This window comes from Hyperolius riggenbachi, chromosome 11 (assembly GCF_040937935.1).
Source record: "Hyperolius riggenbachi isolate aHypRig1 chromosome 11, aHypRig1.pri, whole genome shotgun sequence".
In the NCBI taxonomy this organism is placed as follows: Eukaryota; Metazoa; Chordata; class Amphibia; order Anura; family Hyperoliidae; genus Hyperolius; species Hyperolius riggenbachi.
The window spans coordinates 246,580,695-246,605,451 of record NC_090656.1 but is presented as its reverse complement, the minus strand read 5'-3'; the positions used below and the strand labels follow the sequence as shown (position 1 = coordinate 246,605,451).

At 48.3% G+C, this 24,757-nt stretch overlaps 1 protein-coding gene across 12 annotated transcripts in view; it reads right to left on the bottom strand.

The window, feature by feature from the left end:
• The window catches only part of ANO1 (anoctamin 1), a 1,209,699-nt gene that overhangs the window by 54,653 nt on the left and 1,130,289 nt on the right, over positions 1–24,757 (bottom strand). For all 12 annotated transcript variants that reach the window (XM_068260041.1, XM_068260039.1, XM_068260043.1 and 9 more), the window contains one exon: positions 6,166–6,248. In XM_068260041.1, coding sequence (XP_068116142.1) covers positions 6,166–6,248 — 83 coding nt within the window. The remainder of the gene's footprint in view (positions 1–6,165; positions 6,249–24,757) is intronic.

Genomic DNA, 24,757 nt, shown 5'->3' with positions numbered 1-24,757 from the left:
CTCACCAATGGAAAAGCTGTGGATGTCTTTACAGAAGCATCACGGAGAGAAGTCCATCTACAAAAGCGTGGTAGGCCATGATGACCATGTTAAGCCAAAAGGGCTAATCCCAGCCACTTTGATGGGTATGGGGGAGCGTTCTGCAAATCAGGGCTCAAAAGGCCAGCATGGCCCAAACCCAGTAGTCATTATCCCTTGCTTCTGTAAAGATATCCAGAAGTCATGGTTAGTTAATGAGACGACCACGGGGTACATTTATCAAACAACCTGCACCAGGATAATCAAGTAACTAAATTGAGTTCAGAATTGGTTGCAGAAGAATGAGTCGTTCCTGGCACCCCCACTGAGACTCATTCCACTAAAATGTACCCGGCTGCCAATTCTGAAAGAACTCTTCCTAGGAACCATACTTAAAGTGAACCTCCGGACTAAAAATCGACTCAGCAGCACTGGAAAGGCCTGGTGCTTCTTTAACAGTTTCACAGCATCAGAACTTTGTTTCTCTTATACAAGCCTCATTTTTAGCTGCACAGAAGAAAACTGCCCGGGCTTTTTTTCCCCTGATGCTGTGCAAAGCATGATGGGATTTCTGTTGTTGTTGTTCTCGTTCTGCTGTTTTGGTGCAATTTTTTTTTTTACATTTTGAATTTGACATTTGAAGCCTAGCGTGTGCAGCTGGGAGGGGTAATCAGGACACAGGACAGTTGGAACTGTGTCTCCTGCTCCTTGTCACCTCCTTTCAACCAAAAAGATGGCTGCCCCCATGACAAAGATGGCAGCCTCCATGAATCACAAACATTTGCCTGTTCTTTTAAAACAGGGTGGGTAAGAGATTATATTACCTATCTATTCTAATTAACATAACTAATGTAACTTGATGACAGTATATTTGTTTAGGCTGAAGTTCCCCTTTAAGTACTACTAAAACGCTGATACATGACGAAACTGGAAAATATATATTTCATTAAAGTGTACCTGTAGGGGAAAAAAGTGCCCAATTTGGGCATTTTCCTCAATAGAAGGAAGCCTCCAGAAAATCCAGAGGCTTCTCCGCCCCACTCCTCCTCACCGTTCCTCCTCTGTACCCTCTGAAATGCTACTTGCCGACAGTTGTCACCGGCTCGGGCATGAGTTGTGGCACCGGCTCGGGCATGAGTTGTGGCACCGGCTCGGGCATGAGTTGTGGCACCGGCTCGGGCATGAGTTGTGGCACCGGCTCGGGCATGAGTTGTGGCACGGACTCGTCTGGGCTTCGGCAGAAAAAGCCAATCCTGATTGGGCCTTGAGGATCCAGAGGCTTCCCTGAGGCAAGTATAGTTTTCCCCTCCCCCAACCTCACAGATTTGCTTTCAAATAATGTTGCTGCACATATTACATCTCACTCTGTTACACCAATATGATAAGACTTACAGAATTGCCAAATGAAGAAAAGATTAGTCGGTGAGTTACTAATCCTTCTAGTCTGCTTGTAAATCGAATTCAAATTGTATGCCGTTTAAAATTGGCCCAATTAAATTGGGCAGGAATAGCGCTCGACTGGCACAATTCCAAGGTGGGCATTTAAATTTCCATGCAAGTCTGACGACATTGCTACTATTGTGAAGGGCCGGTTCACACTTAAAAAACGTATCCATGGGGCAGAAACACAGGAAGCGGTTCCTATGTTAAAAATAGGACCCGCTCTCACTCGTGCAGAAACACTGACGTTTTGTTCCGTGCAACACGGATCCGTGTGCGATCCGAGAGTTCGGATTTTACACTTTTTCCCGGACTGGACGGGAAAACGTGTCCAATGCAAGCCTATGGGTATAGACACTGTCTGCACTTACTTGGCTAGTCGCCGCATTCGCGTCGCCTGTTTTGACCGCATACCGTCACGTCATACGCGTCCCTCCGTCCATCACCGCCGCTCAAGCCATTCTGAATAGCCTGGAGGCCGACATAAGCATGGGGATTCTCCATTGGGCTGCAATAGACCAATGAGAATCCTCAGCAACAGGTGAGAGAATTCTTATTGGTTCATGTTCAACCAATGAAAATTCACCCTGTTGCTAGGCAGAATTGGCCTGTTGCAGCCTATGGAGAGCCACGATTCTGCTGGCCTCCAGGCTGTGGAAGGGACCTGGCGGCAGGACCAGTGGTGGCGGCGAAACAGCTACTTACCGACGCAATCGACATGCGGATGTGGAACATGCCCTACATCCAGACCAGATCCTTGTCAAACGGATCAGTTTTTCAGATTTTCAATTTGACACGGATCCGATCAGGAACAGGACAAGTGTGGACCAGCCATAACTATTTATTGCCTGATTGATAGACAGCATATGCTATATCTTCAAAAGCATTCTAAGTTTGAACTGTATTTTTCACGGTTACTTAATATTGCCTGCTATCATGTTTTGCATGAGCATAGTCAGAGGCGCTCAGTGTTGATGATACTGTGACTGTCAGATGCTGTTTACTCCTATCTGTTATTGCCTGATGAAGCGGGTTTGTATCCCGTGAAACGCGTTGCACTTTATTTGGAGTATCCAATAAAATTGTTTTGACTGAAAATCCACAGTCGTGTGTTCTGCTTGGAGGGGGTGAGTCCACCGCTGCCTCCTCTATTACCAAGATGGGTTTTTAAGTTCTTTTAGTGTTTTTTATCCTATTGGCGCCTCTGTTATCCTATTATCTACATCAAGTCCACCCTTGGTGGAGGGTTGTACCCTTCCTTCTTCAACTACAGAGAGCGACTTTTTAATCCTGAGTGGGGTCAGGACAATCTCCCCACCTGCTTTGACAGTGGTTGCCTACTTGGTAACCCTGGTTTGTGAGTATTAAATTAATATTATTACTCTATCAATTATACCTTACCAGTACATACTACACTATATTGGGCTCTTGGTGTTCTCGCTTTTTCTCATGAGCATAGTCATGTTTGCTGTGCTATTTCATGTATGTTTACAATTTATGCTCAAAATAAAGATTATTTTGAACACAATTTTCATGCAAGTCATTGACTATCTCTAGTAAACTCCAATGATAAATGTGGACCCCGTATGTTAAACAGTTACACAATGAAATATATCCAGACACATCCATCAGGGCACTGTTATCACACAAACCCTTTACTATTACACCATCAAATGTTAGCCAGACCGTTTATTCGGACAAGAAAAAGCCATATGTACCTAAGAAACCCCAAAAGACAAGAAGACAGTCATCATAAAACAGAAGGAACCACACACAGAAGGTCTGTGAAGATGGGACACTTGCCATGAAATGGAACTTCTAGACGCACAGCAGATGGGAGTCAGTAAAACGATTAACCTGATTACAGACAAATTGTGTTAGAGCGGCCTATAGACAACACTTGGCTGATATTGTCTAGAGGAGGCATGGACTCCAGTGCCTATTGACCAACCTGACCAACTGTGAGGAGATGTTGCTGGTCAGATGGCCAGGTTGTCATCTTCTAGCCGGCTGCCATGGCATAGCAACCAGTATTTCCACCTTACGTCCTATGTAGATGGTCAATAACTTGGCAGAAACCATTATAGTAACAGTTTGAGGGACCATTCAGAAATAAGCTCTGAATAGACTCTCTTCAGCCCCTTGCTGTGTGGTCTTCTCCAATCTACAGAGAGGCTGGTGATGACGAACAGATAGAGAGCAGGAGGCGTTAAACAATAATGGACATTTGTGCCGGCTGTTTAGTGATCAACTGTGCACGATCACCAAACAACATCACAGGACAGCTTTGCTGCTGTTAGAATTTCTCCCGCTGTCATCCTGAAGGGTCGTCTCAGTGCTGAATGTCAGAGTATATACAGGACTTATGTGACATCGCACGCTACTGCTGGCGAGCGCTGTAATAACAGCACAGGAGATTTGGGAGCAGCCGGCGCCACTATAGACCATAATAGGAATAACAGCTATAACGGCGCTCAGTGAATAACTTCGGCGTCTTCAGAAGACGGAGCTGAAGTTACTTTTAAAACATTGTAATTCGGCCGCCAGCAGTAGCTGGAAGCCGAATTACATAATTTCCGCACTATCTACGTGGACCTGGAGGGGGAATAGTAATTAACGCTGCCTGGACTTGTGCAGCAGCAGGATCAGCCATATACCGGCTGTATCCTGCTTTTGGAAACCTTATAGGGAGAGAACAATTTGGAAATAACAGTGGGTCAAAGATGGAGGACTTCTTCAGAGGCGAGACACTGGTTACCATTGCATTGGAGACTGAGGATGACCTGGATCCTAAGGCTCATTAGGCCTTTATAGTTTGGAGTTGTGGAGAGTCAGCGAGTTGCCTGTTCGTGAGGTACTTGTGGAGAGAGTTTGCCTCTGGATCCTAAAGGTAACATCAATTTCTACCCAAACCGCCTGGTCGTACCAATCGTCTCCCAGAGAGGTCTGCAGAAATTCTGTAGCACATGTAAAGGTTTCTCCATAGACAGGAAAGCAGAACAGTAAATATCAATGGGCAGTACAATGTTCTTGCCTAGAAACCAAGGAAGGGATATGCTTGATCTAGGTTACCAACAGAAAATGGTTGAAACCAGTGGCGTAGCTAAGAAGCTATGGGCCCCAGTGCAAGTTTTACAAGGGTTCCCCTCAAACACACAATACAGAACAATTGATTGAAAATTGATTGATTGAAATTGTATCCCGTCTGTCCAAGGGACAGGAGGGCACTGAGGATAGGTAAGAGGGTGTGGTATTTAAATTGCATCTTGTGCTTCCTGTCCCTTATGCCCAATCTACACGATACGATTCTTTGTACAATTCGATTACGATTCTATTTACGATCCGATTACATCCGACATGTCCGATCGGGATTCGATTCTATTCGATTTGCCAGTGCAAAACAATGGCAAATCGAATTGAATCGAATCCTGATCGAACATGTCGGATTTAATCGGATCGTAAATAGTATCATAATCGAATCGTACAAAGAATCGTATCGTGTAGATGGGGCTTAAGATAGGCGGGGCAAGCGCATTGTTTGCCTGTCGTGGAGGCAAGTGGAACAATTTATTTTCAGCACCAAAAGCTGCCAAGGACAGCCACAGTGCCAGAAACGTAATCAGGGGAGAACAACAGCTTGTTAAAGTGAACCCGAGATGAGAGTGGTATGGAGGCGGCCATACTGGTTTCCTTTAAAACAATACCAGTTGCCTGGCAGTCCTGCTGATCTATTTGGCTGCAGCAGCGTCTGAATCACACCAGAAACCAGCTTGCAGTAAGTCTTATCAAATCTGACAATGTCAGAGACGCCTGAACTGCTACATGCTTGTTCAGGCCCAGGGTCTATTCCTAAAAGTATTAGAAGCTAGAATCAGTAGGACTGTCAGGCAACTGGTATTGCTTAAAGGGATTCAGAGCTAAATATTTTAAAAGATTTTATACATACCTGGGGCTTCCTCCAGCCCCATCCACCTGGATCGCTCCCACGCCGCCATCCTCCGCTGACCGCAGCTTCCGGAACCGGGTCCCGTCACTGTCGTCAGTTGCGGCCAGCTACATAGGAGAAGTGTGCCTTCTGCGTATTTCTCTTACGCTAGACTGGCTCAGACTGACGGAAGTGACGGGACCCGGTTCCCGAAGCTGCGGGCAGCGGAGGTCGGCGGTGTGGGAGCGATCGGAGCGGATGGGGCTGGAGGAAACCCCAGATATGTATAAAATCTTTTTAAATATTCAGCTCTGGTACACGTCAAAGCTTAAAAGGAAATAAATATGGCAGCCTCCATATAACTCTCACCTCGGGTTGACTTTTAGGATTACTACTATTCTAAGCACATATAGAGGTGATAGTTACTAACATAACACAAATGAAGCGCTAAAACTGTAGCTGTAGGGAAGGGGGGGGGGGGGACCAAACCTCCAGCTAAAGGTACATATGGAAATCTGACGAATGTTGTTTGAAGGGGTTATTGACTCGTCCAGCACCAGCATTGGCCCCCGGTGCCTAATAGATCTCCTGGGCCAGAAGGCAGCATGACTTAATAGCCTAGGCAAAGCATCACTGAGAGGGTGGGGATGCATACAAATATACAGCAATATATACATACAGGAAGTGTTTATAATGCAGATACCAGGATAATGAACACACTATTGGGGATCCTGAGTAATGCAGCACATTCTACTATCTGGGGCAGATATTTCATCGCTTACTTGTTCTTCTTCGAAGCCCGTCAGATCCCATCGGTAGTTGAGCCTCATCTGCCGTCTCTTCCAATGTTCCATGAAGGTGGCAGCTGGAAGCAGACAAAACACCCCGTTACACCCACCACGGCTACAGCTCTATTCCCTACCTGCAGTCCTCGCTGACGCAAAGAGGAGACGCAAAGTGCAGGTGTAATCTAACGTTCAGTGACCCATAGCAACCAGATTTCTGTTTACAGAACTAAATTGGGTAAAAGAGACAATGTAGAAAGCAAGGACAGCCCTGGAGTATCTGATGTGCAAACTTCAAACACACAAAGGGACATAATGCAGAAATCAATGGCAGCCTTGGAGTATCTGATGCGCAAACTACAAATACACAAACATTGGGTAAAAGAGACATAATGCAGAAGGCAATGCCAGCCCTGGAGTATCTGATGCGCAAACTACAAACACAAACATGGAGGTAAAAAGGGGCAATGCAGAAAGCAATGCCAGCCCTGGAGTATCTGATGCGCAAACTACAAACACAAACATGGAGGTAAAAAGGGGCAATGCAGAAAGCAATGCCAGCCCTGGAGTATCTGATGCGCAAACTACAAACACAAACATGGAGGTAAAAAGGGGCAATGCAGAAAGCAATGCCAGCCCTGGAGTATCTGATGCGCAAACTACAAATACAAACATGGAGGTAAAAAGGGGCAATGCAGAAATCAATGGCAGCCTTGGAGTATCTGATGCGCAAACTACAAATACAAACATGGAGGTAAAAAGGGGCAATGCAGAAATCAATGGCAGCCTTGGAGTATCTGATGCGCAAACTACAAATACAAACATGGAGGTAAAAAGGGGCAATGCAGAAATCAATGGCAGCCTTGGAGTATCTGATGCGCAAAGTACAAACATGGAGGTAAAAAGGGACATAATGCAGAAATCAATGGCAGCCTTGGAGTATCTGATGCGCAAACTACAAACACAAACATGGAGGTAAAAAGGGGCAATGCAGAAAGCAATGCCAGCCCTGGAGTATCTGATGCGCAAACTACAAACACAAACATGGAGGTAAAAAGGGGCAATGCAGAAAGCAATGCCAGCCCTGGAGTACCTGATGCGCAAACTACAAATACAAACATGGAGGTAAAAAGGGACATAATGCAGAAAGCAATGCCAGCCCTGGAGTATCTGATGCGCAAACTACAAATACAAACATGGAGGTAAAAAGGGGCAATGCAGAAAGCAATGCCAGCCCTGGAGTATCTGATGCGCAAACTACAAACAAAAACATGGAGGTAAAAAGGGGCAATGCAGAAAGCAATGCCAGCCCTGGAGTATCTGATGCGCAAACTACAAACACAAACATGGAGGTAAAAAGGGACAATGCAGAGAGCAATGCCAGCCCTGGAGTACCTGAGGCGCAAACTACAAACATGGAGGTAAAAAGGGACAATGCAGAAATCAATGGCAACCTTGGAGTATCTGATGCGCAAACTTCAAATACAAACATGGAGGTAAAAAGGGACAATGCAGAAAGCAATGCCAGCCCTGGAGTATCTGATGCGCAAACTACAAATACAAACATGGAGGTAAAAAGGGACAATGCAGAAAGCAATGCCAGCTCTGGAGTATATGGTGCGCAAACTACAAAAAAAACAATTGGGTAAAAGAGACGTAATGCACAAAGCAATGGCAAGCCCTGCAGTTTATGATGCGCAAACTACAAATATGCAAACAATGGGTTAACGGGACATAATGCAGAAAGCAATGGAAGCGCTTTTTTCGATGTTTGTGTATTTGTAGTTTGCGCATCATATACTGCAGGGCTGCCATTGCTTTCTGTATTATGTTACTTTTACCCCCATGCTTGTATATGTGTAGTTTGCGCATCCTATACTGCAGGGCTGCCATTGCTTTCTGTATTATGTTACTTTTACCCCCATGCTTGTATATGTGTAGTTTGCGCATCCTATACTGCAGGGCTGCCATTGCTTTCTGTATTATGTTACTTTTACCCCCATGCTTGTATATGTGTAGTTTGCGCATCAGATACTGTAGGGCTGCCATTGCTTTCTGTATTATGTTACTTTTACCCCCATGCTTGTATATTTGTAGTTTGCGCATCCTATACTGCAGGGCTGCCATTGTTTTCTGTATTATGTTACTTTTACCCCCATGCTTGTATATGTGTAGTTTGCGCATCCTATACTGCAGGGCTGCCATTGCTTTCTGTATTATGTTACTTTTACCCCCATGCTTGTATATGTGTAGTTTGCGCATCAGATACTGTAGGGCTGCCTTCAGAGACAAAGCTCCCGGTGACATTTTCTCACGGTTATGTAATCAGGATGTCATCCTGCCAGAGACCCGCTCCTAGTAAGCATGTGGAATTATGGGAAGGGAATAGACAGTTTAAATAAATATCTCTCTTTTTCTACAAATACTCCGAGCAGGAATGTGACTGGCTTGTTATGTATAGAGAAAATGTCAAAGCAACATTCTGCAGCAGGCTATTCTTAGCTGTGATTACAATGGGAGAGGATGGAGCAGATAAAACCCCCCACAAGTCTATACTGCTGTCTGCTCACCCCAGGGGAGACCCCAATCCTGGCCCTGCTGTGGCCGCTACATCTCTGCCGTGACTCCATCTACAGGGTGCTTCCTCCATACAGTCACATGCTGCAGACAGCCAATGAGAGGCCAATAATATTGTCAGCTAATAAGAGGCCAATAATATCAGCCAATGAGAGGCCAATAATATTGTCAGCCAATGAGAGGCCAATAATATGGTCAGCTAATAAGAGGCCATCAATATTGCCTTACACACAAAATTGAGGCAAATCACATTTAATAATGCATAGAATCGGCAGGAAGTGTTTTTGATTAGCCCGATGTTGCATACAATTTGCATTTGGGCTTAGTGTTTGGTGTATATATGAAGGGTTAGTGTGAGACATAGGTTAGGGACGGTGATCTGTAATGTTAGCATTATTCTTCTATTGGTAATGTAGAATAGTAGGAGATCAGTAATATTACCGGTATTTTGCTATAACTAGTACCTGGGGTCTGCGTTTCTTCAATTCTCTTTTGTATGTAAGCAATCATTCTGGGTTGATGCAAACTAAATACAAATATATTCACCTTTTAAACAGATCAATCAAATGCAATAAATGCATGTCACACATCCCAGAAGGAACGGTGGAATCATATTGAGACAAACATTACTTGAGGTAAATGGCATATTTTGATATAGGCCTTAAAAAAAGGAGTATGAGTAACTCTGCCCATATCCATGGTTGTGTCTAGAAGTCATGGAGAAGCATGTGATCAGTGTGGTCAGGTGATAGATATGTAGGTCTCTGATTAGTGATGGTCATGTCTAAGAGAAGTCATGGAGAAGCATGTGATCAGTGTGGTCAGGTGATAGATATGTAGGTCTCTGATTAGTGATGGTCATGTCTAAGAGAAGTCATGGAGAAGCATGTGATCAGTCTGGTCAGGTGATAGATATGTAAGTCTCTGATTAGTGATGGTCATGCCTAGAAGTCATGGAGAAGCATGTGATCAGTCTGGTCAGGTGATAGATATGTAAGTCTCTGATTAGTGATGGTCATGTCTAAGAGAAGTCATGGAGAAGCATGTGATCAGTGTGGTCAGGTGATAGATATGTAGGTCTCTGATTAGTGATGGTCATGTCTAGGAGAAGTCATGGAGAAGCATGTGATCAGTGTGGTCAGGTGATAGATATGCAAGTCTCTGATTAGTGATGGCCGTGTCTAGGAGAAGTCATGGAGAAGCATGTGATCAGTGTGGTCAGGTGATAGATATGTAAGTCTCTGATTAGTGATGCTCATGTCTAGGAGAAGTCATGGAGAAGCATGTGATCAGTGTGGTCAGGTGATAGATATGTAAGTCTCTGATTAGTGATGGGCGTGTCTAGGAGAAGTCATGGAGAAGCATGTGATCAGTGTGGTCAGGTGATAGATATGCAAGTTTCTGATTAGTGATGGTCATGTCTAGGAGAAGTCATGGAGAAGCATGTGATCAGTGTGGTCAGGTGATAGATATGTAAGTTTCTGATTAGTGATGGGCGTGTCTAGGAGAAGTCATGGAGAAGCATGTGATCAGTGTGGTCAGGTGATAGATATGCAAGTTTCTGATTAGTGATGGTCATGTCTAGGAGAAGTCATGGAGAAGCATGTGATCAGTCTGGTCAGGTGATAGATATGTAAGTCTCTGATTAGTGATGGCCGTGTCTAGGAGAAGTCATGGAGAAGCATGTGATCAGTGTGGTCAGGTGATAGATATGTAAGTCTCTGATTAGTGATGGGCGTGTCTAGGAGAAGTCATGGAGAAGCATGTGCTCAGTGTGGTCAGGTGATAGATATGTAAGTCTCTGATTAGTGATGGTCATGTCTAGGAGAAGTCATGGAGAAGCATGTGATCAGTGTGGTCAGGTGATAGATATGTAGGTCTCTGATTAGTGATGGTCATGTCTAGGAGAAGTCATGGAGAAGCATGTGATCAGTGTGGTCAGGTGATAGATATGTAAGTTTCTGATTAGTGATGGGCGTGTCTAGGAGAAGTCATGGAGAAGCATTTGATCAGTGTGGTCAGGTGATAGATATGTAAGTCTCTGATTAGTGATGGTCATGTCTAGGAGAAGTCATGGAGAAGCATGTGATCAGTCTGGTCAGGTGATAGATATGTAAGTCTCTGATTAGTGATGCTGTGTCTAGGAGAAGTCATGGAGAAGCATGTGATCAGTGTGGTCAGGTGATAGATATGCAAGTTTCTGATTAGTGATGGTCATGTCTAGGAGAAGTCATGGAGAAGCATGTGATCAGTCTGGTCAGGTGATAGATATGCAAGTCTCTGATTAGTGATGGCCGTGTCTAGGAGAAGTCATGGAGAAGCATGTGATCAGTGTGGTCAGGTGATAGATATGTAAGTCTCTGATTAGTGATGGTCGTGTCTAGGAAAAGTCATGGAGAAGCATGTGATCAGTCTGGTCAGGTGATAGATATGTAAGTCTCTGATTAGTGATGGTCATGTCTAGGAGAAGTCATGGAGAAGCATGTGATCAGTGTGGTCAGGTGATAGATATGTAAGTCTCTGATTAGTGATGGGCGTGTCTAGGAGAAGTCATGGAGAAGCATGTGCTCAGTGTGGTCAGGTGATAGATATGTAAGTCTCTGATTAGTGATGGTCATGTCTAGGAGAAGTCATGGAGAAGCATGTGATCAGTCTGGTCAGGTGATAGATATGTAAGTTTCTGATTAGTGATGGGCGTGTCTAGGAGAAGTCATGGAGAAGCATGTGCTCAGTGTGGTCAGGTGATAGATATGTAAGTCTCTGATTAGTGATGGTCATGTCTAGGAGAAGTCATGGAGAAGCATGTGATCAGTCTGGTCAGGTGATAGATATGTAAGTCTCTGATTAGTGATGCTGTGTCTAGGAGAAGTCATGGAGAAGCATGTGATCAGTGTGGTCAGGTGATAGATATGCAAGTTTCTGATTAGTGATGGTCATGTCTAGGAGAAGTCATGGAGAAGCATGTGATCAGTCTGGTCAGGTGATAGATATGTAAGTCTCTGATTAGTGATGGCCGTGTCTAGGAGAAGTCATGGAGAAGCATGTGATCAGTGTGGTCAGGTGATAGATATGTAAGTCTCTGATTAGTGATGGTCGTGTCTAGGAAAAGTCATGGAGAAGCATGTGATCAGTCTGGTCAGGTGATAGATATGTAAGTCTCTGATTAGTGATGGTCGTGTCTAGGAGAAGTCATGGGGAAGCATGTGATCAGTGTGGTCAGGTGATAGATATGTAAGTCTCTGATTAGTGATGGTCATGTCTAGGAAAAGTCATGGAGAAGCATGTGATCAGTGTGGTCAGGTAATAGATATGTAAGTCTCTGATTAGTGATGGTCATGTCTAAGAGAAGTCATGGAGAAGCATGTGATCAGTCTGGTCAGGTGATAGATATGTTAGTCTCTGATTAGTGATGGTCATTTCTAGGAGAAGTCATGGAGAAGCATGTGATCAATGTGGTCAGGTAATCGATATGTAAGTCTCTGATTAGTGATGGTCATGTCTAGGAGAAGTCATGGAGAAGCATGTGATCAGTCTGGTCAGGCGATAGATATGTAAGTCTCTGATTAGTGATGGTCATTTCTAGGAGAAGTCATGGAGAAGCATGTGATCAATGTGGTCAGGTGATAGATATGTAAGTCTCTAATTAGTGATGGTCGTGTCTAGGAGAAGTCATGGAGAATCATGTGATCAGTCTGGTCAGGCGATAGATATGTAAGTCTCTGATTAGTGATGGTCGTGTCTAGGAGAAGTCATGGAGAAGCATGTGATCATTGTGGTCAGGTGATAGATATGTAAGTCTCTGATTAGTGATGGTCATGTCTAGGAGAAGTCATGGAGAAGCATGTGATCAGTCTGGTCAGGTGATAGATATGTAAGTCTCTGATTAGTGATGGTCATGTCTAGGAGAAGTCATGGAGAAGCATGTGATCAGTCTGGTCAGGTGATAGATATGTAAGTCTCTGATTAGTGATGGGAGTGTCTAGGAGAAGTCATGGAGAAGCATGTGATCAGTGTGGTCAGGTGATAGATATGTGCGTCTCTGATTAGTGATGGGAGTGTCTAGGAGAAGTCATGGAGAAGCATGTGATCAGTGTGGTTAGGTGATAGATATGTAAGCCTCTGATAAGTGATGGTCATGTCTACTGTCTATGAGAAGTCATGTAGAAATGTGATCAGTGTATTCAGGTGACAGATATGTAAGTCACACAGTGTGTGATCTACAGAACAGGATCCAGTCTCCAGTCAAGTAAAAATTGCCCAAGACAAGTGCCGCTAAAAATGGCGCTGCCTTATTCAACAATAGTAAAAGCTGAAATTAGGTGCTATGAACAGCAATTATGGTGCCTGATAAATAGCAGGGGCCCAGAGCCTGCTATTTATTGAGTTCCATAATCACTGTTCACTGTCGCTATAATTGCGGGTATTACTACTGCTGCCTGTGGCAGTAGCGAGGTAGTTTAGAGGTTAAGTTTAGGCATCGGAAAGGGGGGGGGGGGGGTAGGGGTGTTGAAGTTGCAGTGGGGGGGGAGTTGTTAGTTTTAGACATGGGAGTGGAGTGTTTAAGACTAGGCACCCGGGGGGTTGGTTAGGGTTAGGCAGCGGGGGTGGAGTGGTTAGGATTAGGCACCAGGGGGGTTGGTTAGGGTTAGGCACCAGGGGGGGTTGGTTAGGGTTAGGCAGCGGGGGTGGAGTGGTTAGGGTTAGGCACCAGGGGGGGTTGGTTAGGGTTAGGCAGCGGGGGTGGAGTGGTTAGGATTAGGCACCAGGGGGGTTGGTTAGGGTTAGGCAGCAGGGCTAGTGCGGTTAGTGTTAGCAGTGGGGGTGATGCTGTGAGGAGCAGTTATATTTACCTGTTTCGGGGCAGCTCGTTCTTTTCCTCCATTGGCGGTTCTAACCTTACGAGAGGTCTTCTGGGTCTCGATAATCTGATCACATGATATGACATTGCGGCAGCGATGTAATCCCAACATGTCTTTGTTCCGATCACATGATATGACATGTGATCGGGATCCAGGAGGCCATGTCAGTGTTACTGCGCCACCCGCTGGTGGAAGAGACTCTTGCATCACCCCAATTCCACCACCAGTTGGTGCTGTAACGCTGACAGGGTCTCCTGGATTCCGATAACACGTCATGTGATATTTTGAAAGTTCAGAGCCGCCAATGGAGGAAGTGAATATGCCACCCAGACAGGTCTGTATGAAACAGTGACGTAACAATAGGGGCTGCAGCCCCTGCACCTGCAGGAAGGTCTTGGCTCAGGGCCAGTTTGGGAGGGCAGGAGGGGTCGCAGTATGAGGGGAGAGCATTGGCTCCCACATCAACAGGAAGGGAGGCCACTCCCCCCTTCCTCTCCTCGGGCTCTCCCCACAGCGTGGTCCACCTGTGTCCATGCTGCTGCCAGGGGATAGCCCGAGGTGAGGGAGGGGGGAGTGGCCCCCCTCCCCGCCGTTATGGGGCATCCAAATTTTCGCAGGGGGGGGGGGGGAGCAGTGATTTCTACCTACGCCCTTGACATAAAAGCTCACAGCCACCACTCTGCATACCCTGCCAAGCCTGCCAGCCTGGGGGAGACACTTCCCCGGAGGCAGGAAAAATTCGGCCCTGCAGCCAAATAAAGTTTGCTGCTAATATACACGTGTTCACACATCCCCCATCTTGTAGAGACAACGCTGCGTGACATGGATGATGTGAATGCAGAGCTGGGTGAGATTACATCAGATGAGCCGCACTGGGGAATATTGTAGTACTAGGAAGCACCCAGATGTGATATTGGCTGTAACAATCTCTCTGACACGCACGCATAGCTGCAGGACTGCCAGGTTACCAGCCTACGCTAAACTAGCCAGCAGTTCCGAGCCTCCAGCAGTTCCGAGCCTCAGACTCCAGCCAACCATAATACTGCGATAAGCTCACTATCCCTCCAGTCCTCAGTAACGGATTGTTACTATTCCCCCTCCAGGCCGCCATGGACTCCACCTAATGTGGCTTCCAGTTACAGCTGTGTTTGTAAAGTAGTCTGGGCTCCTGAGTGCCGCTATAGCCAGAATTTACATTACAGCCTATGGCGGAGCATGGTGCGCTCTAGTTTCCCTGCACAGTTAGCGCAGTTTCACCTGCCAGGCCTGTTACATGTACAGAAGCCACGCCCTGACCAGGAAACAGCCTGACTCTCTGCGCCAGAGGGAGGAGCACGCTGTGTCACATGGGTGGGCGGAGCACAGCAGGGGGCACATGGAAGGCACAGATCTGGAGTCAGCACAGCAGGCGGCACTCGGCAGGTATAGATTTGGCGTCAGCACAGCAAGGGGCACATGGAAGGAAGGCACAGATACATCCAAGATGGCGCTGGAAGGCTGCCTCGGCACACAGGGCTCTCCTGTTTTTTTCATTTTCCTTTCTTTTTTTTATATTTTCGCTTTTCTAGTTTTAGTTTTAGGTTAGGTTTAGGTTAGTTACAGCAGTTAGCTTAGCCAGATATAGGCTTCTACAGCTGCTCATAGCTACTGCAGCTACGCCCAGTCAGCGGCTGCATCCTGCACACGTGGGGCTGTGCTTACCTGCAGGCGAGCTCACCTTTCGCTGCTCGCAACGCTCGCCTGCTGCATTCCTCTCCTACCAGGAATCTAGCTGAGCCGCGGTTGCCTGCCTCCACCAAGTCCTGCACGAGAGACGAGGAGCGGACCACGTGGGTGGCCGTCACCGCAAGCCGCGTGGCCAGCCCCTACTGCGGCTCAGGGTACCAAGGAGTCCGCATAGCTGCATGCGACACCCAGCAAAGAGGCGCCCACAGCCGGGAGTGATTGCTCCGCGACGCTGTCCCTGCCAGCACTGCCGCACCACAGAGGAGCTGCCCCCGACACCGCCGCTCCAGCGGACCACCAACAGCGCTCGGCGAAGAGATCGGGGCCCCCTGCGGCCTCCCACAGAGGAGCTGTCCCCGATACGTGGCCTGCAGCAGGATGGGGCCACCGCAGATGAGCTGACCCTGTCACCGCACCGCCACTCAGCGAGGAATCCAGGATTCCAGGCTCCCTGCGGCCTCCCACGTGGTAAACGTCAGTCAGCCTGATGCGGAGCACGCCGGAGGTATCAGCTGACCCGCTCACCCCCCCTTTTGCTGCCGGAATCCGTGCGCCAGAGGAGCGCCTGCCACCCTCCACTCTCCCTGTACTGGCCCGGACATATCGCAGGGGTGCTCCTTTGGGCCCCCCAGGCAGCACACAGGCCGGTCTCAGCCTCCATTGCAGGACAGTCATCACCACAGTGCAGTCCCATCTCCCACAACAGCCGATAGACAGACTGCACAGCTGGCTCCCCTCAAGACCTGGTAAGAGGATCACTGGATCCCTTGGACTGTTATGCATTATGGACTGTTCTGCACTGATCGGTTGTTTGCACTGTATGTGATCCATGGGCTGTTTATGGTGGGTTCTGTTCTACTCTGTATGTTCTCCCCCTATTGGCTGTTTTGTGGGCTGTACTGATATGATACAGGGACTGTTATGGACTGTTCGGCACTGATCCATGGACTGTCTTTGCGGCTGTTCCTGACCGGACCTATGCACTAACTTATGGCTGTTGCGCACTGTTACTGAGCACGTGCGCGGACTTATGGACTGTTCCGCTCTGCTACTACCGCTATGCACTGACGTATGGTGGTCCAGCTCAGTTACTGCCGCCAAGCATGGACTTATGGACTGCTCTGCACTGTTCTGCTGTACGCACTGCCTGAGGGACTACTCTGCACTGTTATTGCTGCTACGCACCATCTTATTGTCTACACTGCACTATACTGTTGCTGCTGGGAGTTATGTTATGCACTGTTACTGCTAGTAGCACTGTTATGCACTGGCTCATAAGCGGCTGCTACTGCCGGTCTGTTATGCACTGGCTCATAAGCTGCTGTTACTGCCGGTCTCACTGCTGCTGCACTGGCGCACTAACTCAGCCCTGCCGCTATGTCTCGCGCTTCACCCCTTTCTACACGTACCACCTACACCAGGTCACAGTTACTCAGGTGGGAGCATGCCACAGCCCTACACCCAGAAGACAGGCTACTGGCCGACTCCATATGGAGCCATGTTCAGAAAATTATGGCCTCTCCGACAGGGACCCACGCGAGCAAGCGCCGGAGAGGCTGCCGGGCAGGTGTTCGTGTGAGGTTGCAGAGAAAAGGCTTGAGGTCAGCTATACCAGCAGTCCTCCTGGCGAATGTCCGCTCCCTTCCCAACAAGCTAGAGGAGCTACGGCTCCTAGGGGAAAAAAGAGATCTCGGCAACAACACCCCAGTCTTCTGTTTCACAGAGACGTGGCTCCACGATAACATCCCGGACAGTGCCCTACACCTTCCAGGCTACAACCTCATCCGAGCAGATCGCGACAGCACCCTCTCAGGGAAAAAGAAAGGTGGCGGCATCTGTTTCTACATCAGCCCCACCTGGTGCTCCAACACCTCTGTCCTTGCCAAAAAATGCTCACCAGAGCTTGAACTACTTTTGATCAACTGCAGGCCTTTTTACTCTCCCAGAGAGTTCTCTTCCTACGTGTTTGTCGGTGTTTACATCCCACCCGATGCCGACGTCAAAACTGCCCTGCGCGATCTCAGCGACACTGTCACTCGATGGGAGTCGTCCCTGCCGGACTCACTGTTCATCATTCTAGGAGATTTTAACAAGGCTAACCTCCGCCAAGAGCTTCCACGCTTTTACCAGCACATCACCTGTCCCACTCGAAACGTGAACACTCTTGACCACTGCTACACGGTCTTGAGGGACGCGTACAAAGCCACCTCATGGGCAGCTCTAGGCGCGTCTGACCACTGCATCATCCATCTAATCCCCACCTACAGGAGGCGCCTGGAGACTGCAAAACCAGTCCTTAAATCAACCAAAATGTGGTCAAGTGAGGCCAAGCTTCAACTCCAGGCATGCTTTGACTGCACGGACTGGAAGGCTCTGGAAGCACCAAACTTGGACGAGTGGGCAGACAATGTGAGCTCATACATCAGGTTCTGCGAAGACTCCTGTATTCCAACAAAGACTCACAGACTCTATCCAAATGACAAACCATGGTTCTCCAAGAAACTTCGGCAACTGCGCAGAAGCAAGGAAGCCGCACACAAGTCAGGGAACCAGGAAGAATACAGAAGAGCAAGGAACAACCTCGACAGGGAACTGAGAATTGCAAAAAAGGGCTACGCAGATAAGCTAAAGGAGGACCTCTCCTCGAATGACTCACAAGCTGTTTGGCGAGGGCTTAAGGCTGCCACCAATTACAAGCCCCCCCCTCAAAACACACCTCCCAGCACTGAGCTAGCAGAAAACCTCAGCAGCTTCTACTGCAGGTTCGAGAAGAAGGAGGCTCCCGAAGGGTCTCCGAAGCTACAGGCTCCCTTCACCTCACCCCAGGCCTCAGTACCACCATGCCAAGACCTGCCTCCCCCGACCATAAGCGAATCGGACGTGGAGTGCCACCTGTCCAGACTAAATGCCAGGAAAGCCTCAGGCCCTGACGGAGTGTCTCCAGCCTGCTTGAAAGCGTGTGCACAGCAGCTTGCTCCTACCCTTTCCGCCATCTTCAACAGGTCCCTTGTGAGCGGCAAAGTACCGGCATGCTTCAAGCGGTCCACCATCATCCCTGTCCCCAAAAAGCAAGGCGCGTCTGACCTCAACAACTTCAGACCTGTCGCTCTCACGTCGGTCATAATGAAAACTTTTGAAAAAGCAGTCCTGCCCCTCCTCAAGCACAGAACGGAAGCCCAATTAGACCCGTATCAATTTGCTTATAGGGCAAATAGGTCGACCGACGATGCCATTAACATCTGTCTGGAGCTTGTCAACAATCACCTTGACAAACCAAATTCATATGCCAGGGTTCTCCTCCTCGACTTCAGCTCGGCATTCAACACCATTAGCCCCCATATACTACAAGAAAATCTGGCTGAGCTCGGAGTCCACCCCACACTTCAACTGTGGATTAAGGACTTCCTAACAAACAGATCTCAGGTTGTCAAGCTAGGCTCCATCACCTCGCAGCCAAGGATCACCAATACAGGGGCCCCACAAGGCTGCGTCTTGTCACCATTCCTGTTCTCCCTCTACACGAACAATTGCAGATCCTCAGCGAATTCCGTCAAGGTAATCAAATTTGCGGACGACACCACCATAGTCGGCCTGATCTCCAACAACGATGACCAGGCATACCGCCACCAGGTCGACAGGATTTGCCACTGGTGCAGGGAGAACAAGCTGGTCCTCAACAACGCAAAAACCGTTGAAATCATCATTGACTTTAGGAAGCATGCCCCCACCCCACCTCCACTGCACATTGGAGGGATGCTGGTGGAAAAAGTGCCCTGTGCCCGCCTCCTGGGCACCACCATCTCCAGCACCCTGAAGTGGAAGGCAAACACTGTCTCCATCCAGAGGAAAGCCCAACAGAGGCTCTACTTTCTCCGCCAACTGAAGAAGTTCGGCATGTCCCTGAAACTCCTGACAAGCTTCTATACCGCAACCATCGAATCCGTCCTCTGTTCTTCCATCCTTGTCTGGTATGCTGGCTCCACTGAAAGTGACAGGCGCAAACTACAGAGGGTCATCAGGTCAGCGGAAAAGATAATCGGGCACTCACTCCCTGCCCTGGACTCCCTCTACAATGCCAGACTACGCTCCAGAGCAACGAAGATTGCCAAGGACCCCTCACACCCTGGTCACCAGTTTTTCAATCAGCTCCCCTTGGGGAGGAGGTACCTGAGGTATAGGTCCATCTCCACAAAGACCATGAGACACAAAAACAGCTTCTTCCCCTCAGCAGTAAACTCGCTGAACTTTAACTCTGCTCATGCTCTCCTCCTGTAGACTTTCTGCCTGTAACCAACCTAGTTATGGAGAATTGTGGTTCATGTATATATGTGTGTTGTATTGATGTCTATTATGCCCTATGTTCTGATGTCTCAGATGTTTCTATGTATATGCCCTGTATTCAAGTGCCAAGCCCAATTCCGGGCACGACCCAGTCGTGCTTGGCGAAATAAAAGTGATTCTGATTCTGATTCTGATTCTGATCTGTGTCAACATAGCAGGGGGCACATAGGAGGAAGGCACAGATTGAGTGTCAGCACAGCAGGGGGCACTCGGCAGGCACAGATTTTGTATCAGCACAGCAGGGGGCACTTGGCAGGCACAGATCTGGATTATGCACAAGGGCCAAGGCAGAGGTGAGAGAGGCTCCAGCCTCAGGGCGCAGTGTAGGGCAGAGGTGAGAGGCTCCAGCCTCAGGGCGTAGTGTAGGATGGGCGCACAACTCACTCTTGTGTTTGAAGCAGAGGGGAATAAGAAAAGGGGATATATAGCAGTGACTGCAAGCCAGATAACTAGAGATAAAGGTGTTGGGGGCCCTGGGGCGCCTCTTAGTCTAATAGCAATCAGTGTGTGACGGCTGGGGTGGGAGGGAGGGATGGAGGGGCCTCTTAGTGTAATAGCAATCAGTGTGTGACGGCTGGGGTGGGAGGGATGGGGAGGAGCCTCTTAGTGTAATAGCAATCAGTGTGTGATGGCTGGGGTGGGAGGGATGGAGGGGCCTCTTAGTGTAATAGCAATCAGTGTGTGACGGCTGGGGTGGGAGGGATGGAGGGGCCTCTTAGTGTAATAGCAATCAGTGTGTGACGGCTGGGGTGGGAGGGGTGGGGGAGGGGCCTCTTAGTGTAATAGCAATCAGTGTGGGACGGCTGGGGTGGGAGGGATGGAGGGGGGCCTCTTAGTGTAATAGCAATCAGTGTGTGACGGCTGGGGTGGGAGGGATGGGGGAGGGGCCTCTTAGTGTAATAGCAATCAGTGTGTGACGGCTGGGGTGGGAGGGATGGGGGAGGGGCCTCTTCGTGTAATAGCAATCAGTGTGTGACAGCTGGGGTGGGAGGGATGGGGGAGAAGCCTCTTAGTGTAATATCAATCAGTGTGTGACGGCTGGGGTGGGAGGGATGGAGGAGGGGCCTCTTAGTGTAATAGCAATCAGTGTGTGACGGCTGGGGTGGGAGGGATGAGGGAGGGGCCTCTTAGTGCAATAGCAATCAGTGTGTGACAGCTGGGGTGGGAGGGATGGAAGAGGCCTCTTAGTGTAATAGCAATCAGTGTGTGACGGCTGGGGTGGGAGGGATGGGGGAGGGGCCTCTTAGTGTAATAGCAATCAGTGTGTGACGGCTGGGGTGGGAGGGATGGAGGGGCCTCTTAGTCTAATAGCAATCAGTGTGTGACGGCTGGGGTGGGAGGGATGGAGGAGGGGCCTCTTAGTGTAATAGCAATCAGTGTGTGACGGCTGGGGTGGGAGGGATGGAGGAGGGGCCTCTTAGTGTAATAGCAATCAGTGTGTGACGGCTGGGGTGGGAGGGATGGAGGGGCCTCTTAGTGTAATAGCAGTGTGTGACGGCTGGGGTGGGAGGGATGGAGGGGCGCATTTTGGTGTCTCAGGCCTTGGGTGCTGGAGGACCTTCTCCCATCTCTGGCAGCACAGCGGTGTATCGGAAGGACAGATGTGACGATCGCCATGAGAACTACGGCAGGAGGACTGCAGCCGGCCACAAGTACAGAAGAGGCACAATTAATTGAGGAAATGTACGACTTCCCAGCTGCATCCCTCATACTGGTGACACCTCTGAATTTAAACAGAGCTGAGTTTATTTAACATTGCGGAACCTTACGCAACGCTGGACAAGCTCTGTGTGTAACTAATCCACACATAATTAATGTTTTGTTAAAGTGTCTCTGTTTCCGCCAGTGCAGGGAGGTTATTCTGCACGCCTGGTAACCCCCAGAGTACAAATCACACCAACTGAGAGGAAGCAAAAACAGTACTACTCAAAGCTAACCTGAAACTAACAAAAAGACTTATGATATAATAAATTGTATGCGTAGTACAGATAATAAATAGAACATTAGTAGAAAATAAAATAGTCATTTTTATTTTCAGTTATATAGCTTTCTTTTTATAACATTACACCATTCTGTCATATTTGCAGTTACAAACTGCACTCTGTATTTTAACCTCCTTGCCGGTCTAATTCCCGCAGCCCTGGGAATGTTTTTTGCATTTTTTTTATCATGTAGCTAGCCTAGCGCTAGCTACATGATGCCCCCTCCCTGCGGCGTCCCTCCCACCCCAACGATCGCCGCCGGCGCACTCACCCATAAGGAAATCCTGTTCTGAACGGGATTTCCTTTAGGGCTTACCCCGTCGCCATGACGACGATCGCGACGCCGCGCCGGGTAGCGGCGGCGATCGCAGGTAACACGCAGCAAGCAAAGTGCTTGCTGCGTGATTTAAAAAAAATTATGTAAATTGGCCCAGCAGGGCCAGAGCAATCCTCCGCGGCGGGTTACCCCGAGCTCAGCTCGGGATAACCGGCAAGGAAGTTAAGCTATAAAACAAAACAGAAATAATGACCCTTGAAACTTTCCCGCAGCAGAACCTGATCTCAAACAGCTCAGAAACAGTAGGAAACAACTTAAAGAAAACCTGGAACTACAAAAAGTTCCCCTGGGGGGTCCTCACCTCGGGTGGGGGAAGCCTCCGGATCCTATCGAGGCTTCCTCCGTCCTCCTCAGTCCCACGGCGGTCTCGCTGTGCCCCTCCGAACAGCAGGATGTAAATATTTACCTTCCCGTCTCCAGTGCAGGCGCAGTATTGGCTCTCCGCTCGGAGATAGGCGGAAATATCCAATCACTATCGGGCCGCTCTACTGCGCAGGCGCAAGTCTCCTGTGCCTGTGTAGTAGAGCAGACCCGACAGAGATCGGCTATTTCCACCCATCTCCGTACGGTTTGCCGAAACAGCGCCCCCGCTGGAGCCAGGAAAGGTAAATAAATCAGCGCTTGTCAGGCTTGTGGGGGGAGGATTCCGGGACACTTCGGGGGAGCCAGCGCTGGACTGCCTGCAGCTACAGGGGAGGGGGAAGCCTCATTGGTACCCTGAGGCTTCCCCCTTCCGAGGCGAGTACCCCCCAGGGGAACTTTTTTTTGTTACAGAGTCTCTTTAACCACTTGACGATCACAGTGTTAACCCCCCTTAAAGACCAGGCCATTTTTTGCAGTACTGGGCTGTGCAGGCTTTTCAGCCTCCTGCAGAGCCCAGCTATGGAGCCCAGCGATCAGACTCACCTCCTTTTTTTCGTCCCTAAGGGGACATGCTGCCGGAGGGGTCCGATCGCTGCAGCCGTTTTTTTTTATCCAGCCTCTATGAGGCTCCCTCTCCCTCCTCCCCTCCGTCATCAGAATTGGAACAGGACAGCGATCCGTCCTGTTCCCCCTCTCATAGGCATCAGCCTATGAGAGGACGGCGCTCCCCGGCCAATCAGAGGACGGGGATCGCCGATCTCGTACAGCGGTGCCTGGGGACCGCAGCGCTGTATGATTGTAAACAAGGGGAATTTCTTTCCCCTTACGTTTACAAACAACCTGTGATCGGCGGCTAGCAGGCTAATCACTGAACTCCGTTCCGTGAAGTGGCAGGGTACAATCGCGCATGCGCACGGCCGTTCCCTGTGAAGCTGCAGCCCCAGGACTTGACGCCAATTGGCGGTAGGCGTTCCTGGGGCTGCCGCCGCAGTCACTCCCATTGGCGTGAGGCAGTCTTCAAGTAGTTAAAGAGACACTGAAGTCTTTTTTTTTTACCTTATTTTCTTATGCAGTCCTCCTAAGCACTAAATTCTAAGCCGATTCGCCACATTCCCGCAGCAGAACGAGTTATTATGGTCCAGAAATAGCCCTGCAAAGTTCCACGACTTTGCAGGTCACAGGTTTTGCTGCCCGGGGAGGCAGAGCTTTGTGCTGTAGCTCTGCCTCCTATCCAGTCAATCATCGCCTCCCCAGGCATTCTCAGTGAAAGAAGGCAGAGGGGTGGGGAGAGGTGGAGATCCGCACAGATGGACTGGAGAGGAGGCAGAGCTACTGCGCACAGCTCTGCCTCTACCAGGAAGAAAAATCTGCAAGCCCAGGAACTTTGCAGGGCTATTTCTAGGCCATAAATCACTTGTTCTGCCGCGGGGATGTGGCAAATTAGCATATAATTTAATGCTGAAGAGGACTGGATAAGAAAATAAGGTAAGGAAAAAAAAAGAAGACTTTAGTGTCTCTAAGTGCCTCAGAAAACAGGACTGTATTCCACCCAGTGGGTCACATAGCTCAGAGGAGCTCTTTTGCAAAGAAAGCAACTGGAGTTTTTTTTACTCTTCCTGTTTTGGAAAACATCAGACTTTTTTTTTTGTTTGCTACTAATGTTCCATTTCTTAGCTGTGCTACACGTACAATGTATTCATTTAAAGCATTTCAGATTTGCTTTAAATTAATACATGAATTATTCATCTTTTGAATTATTTATGGGCAGAATCTCTAATCCAAGTTCTGCTATTACTGATTATTCATCTTCCACAGCGCTTTACAGAGTACATAGTCATGTCACTGGCTGTCCTCAGAGGAGCTCACAATCTAATCCTACCATAGTCATAGTCTAATGTCCTACCATATTATTATTATGTATTTATATAGCACTGACATCTTCTGCAGCACATTACAGAGTACATAGTCATGTCACTGGCTGTCCACAGAGGAGCTCACAATCGAATCCTACCATAGTCGGAGTCTAATGTCCACCATATTATTATTATGTATTTATATAGCACCGACATATTCTGCAGCACTGTACAGAGTACATAGTCATGTCACTGACTGTCCTCAGAGGAGCTCACACTCTAATCCTACCATAGTCATAGTCTAATGTCCTACCATATTATTATTATGTATTTATATAGCACTGACATCTTCTGCAGCACATTACAGAGTACACAGTCATGTCACTGACTGTCCTCAGAGGAGCTGACACTCTAATCCTACCATAGTCATAGTCTAATGTCCTACCATATTATTATTATGTATTTATATAGCACTGACATCTTCTGCAGCACATTACAGCGTACATAGTCATGTCACTGACTGTCCTCAGAGGAGCTCACAATCTAATCCTA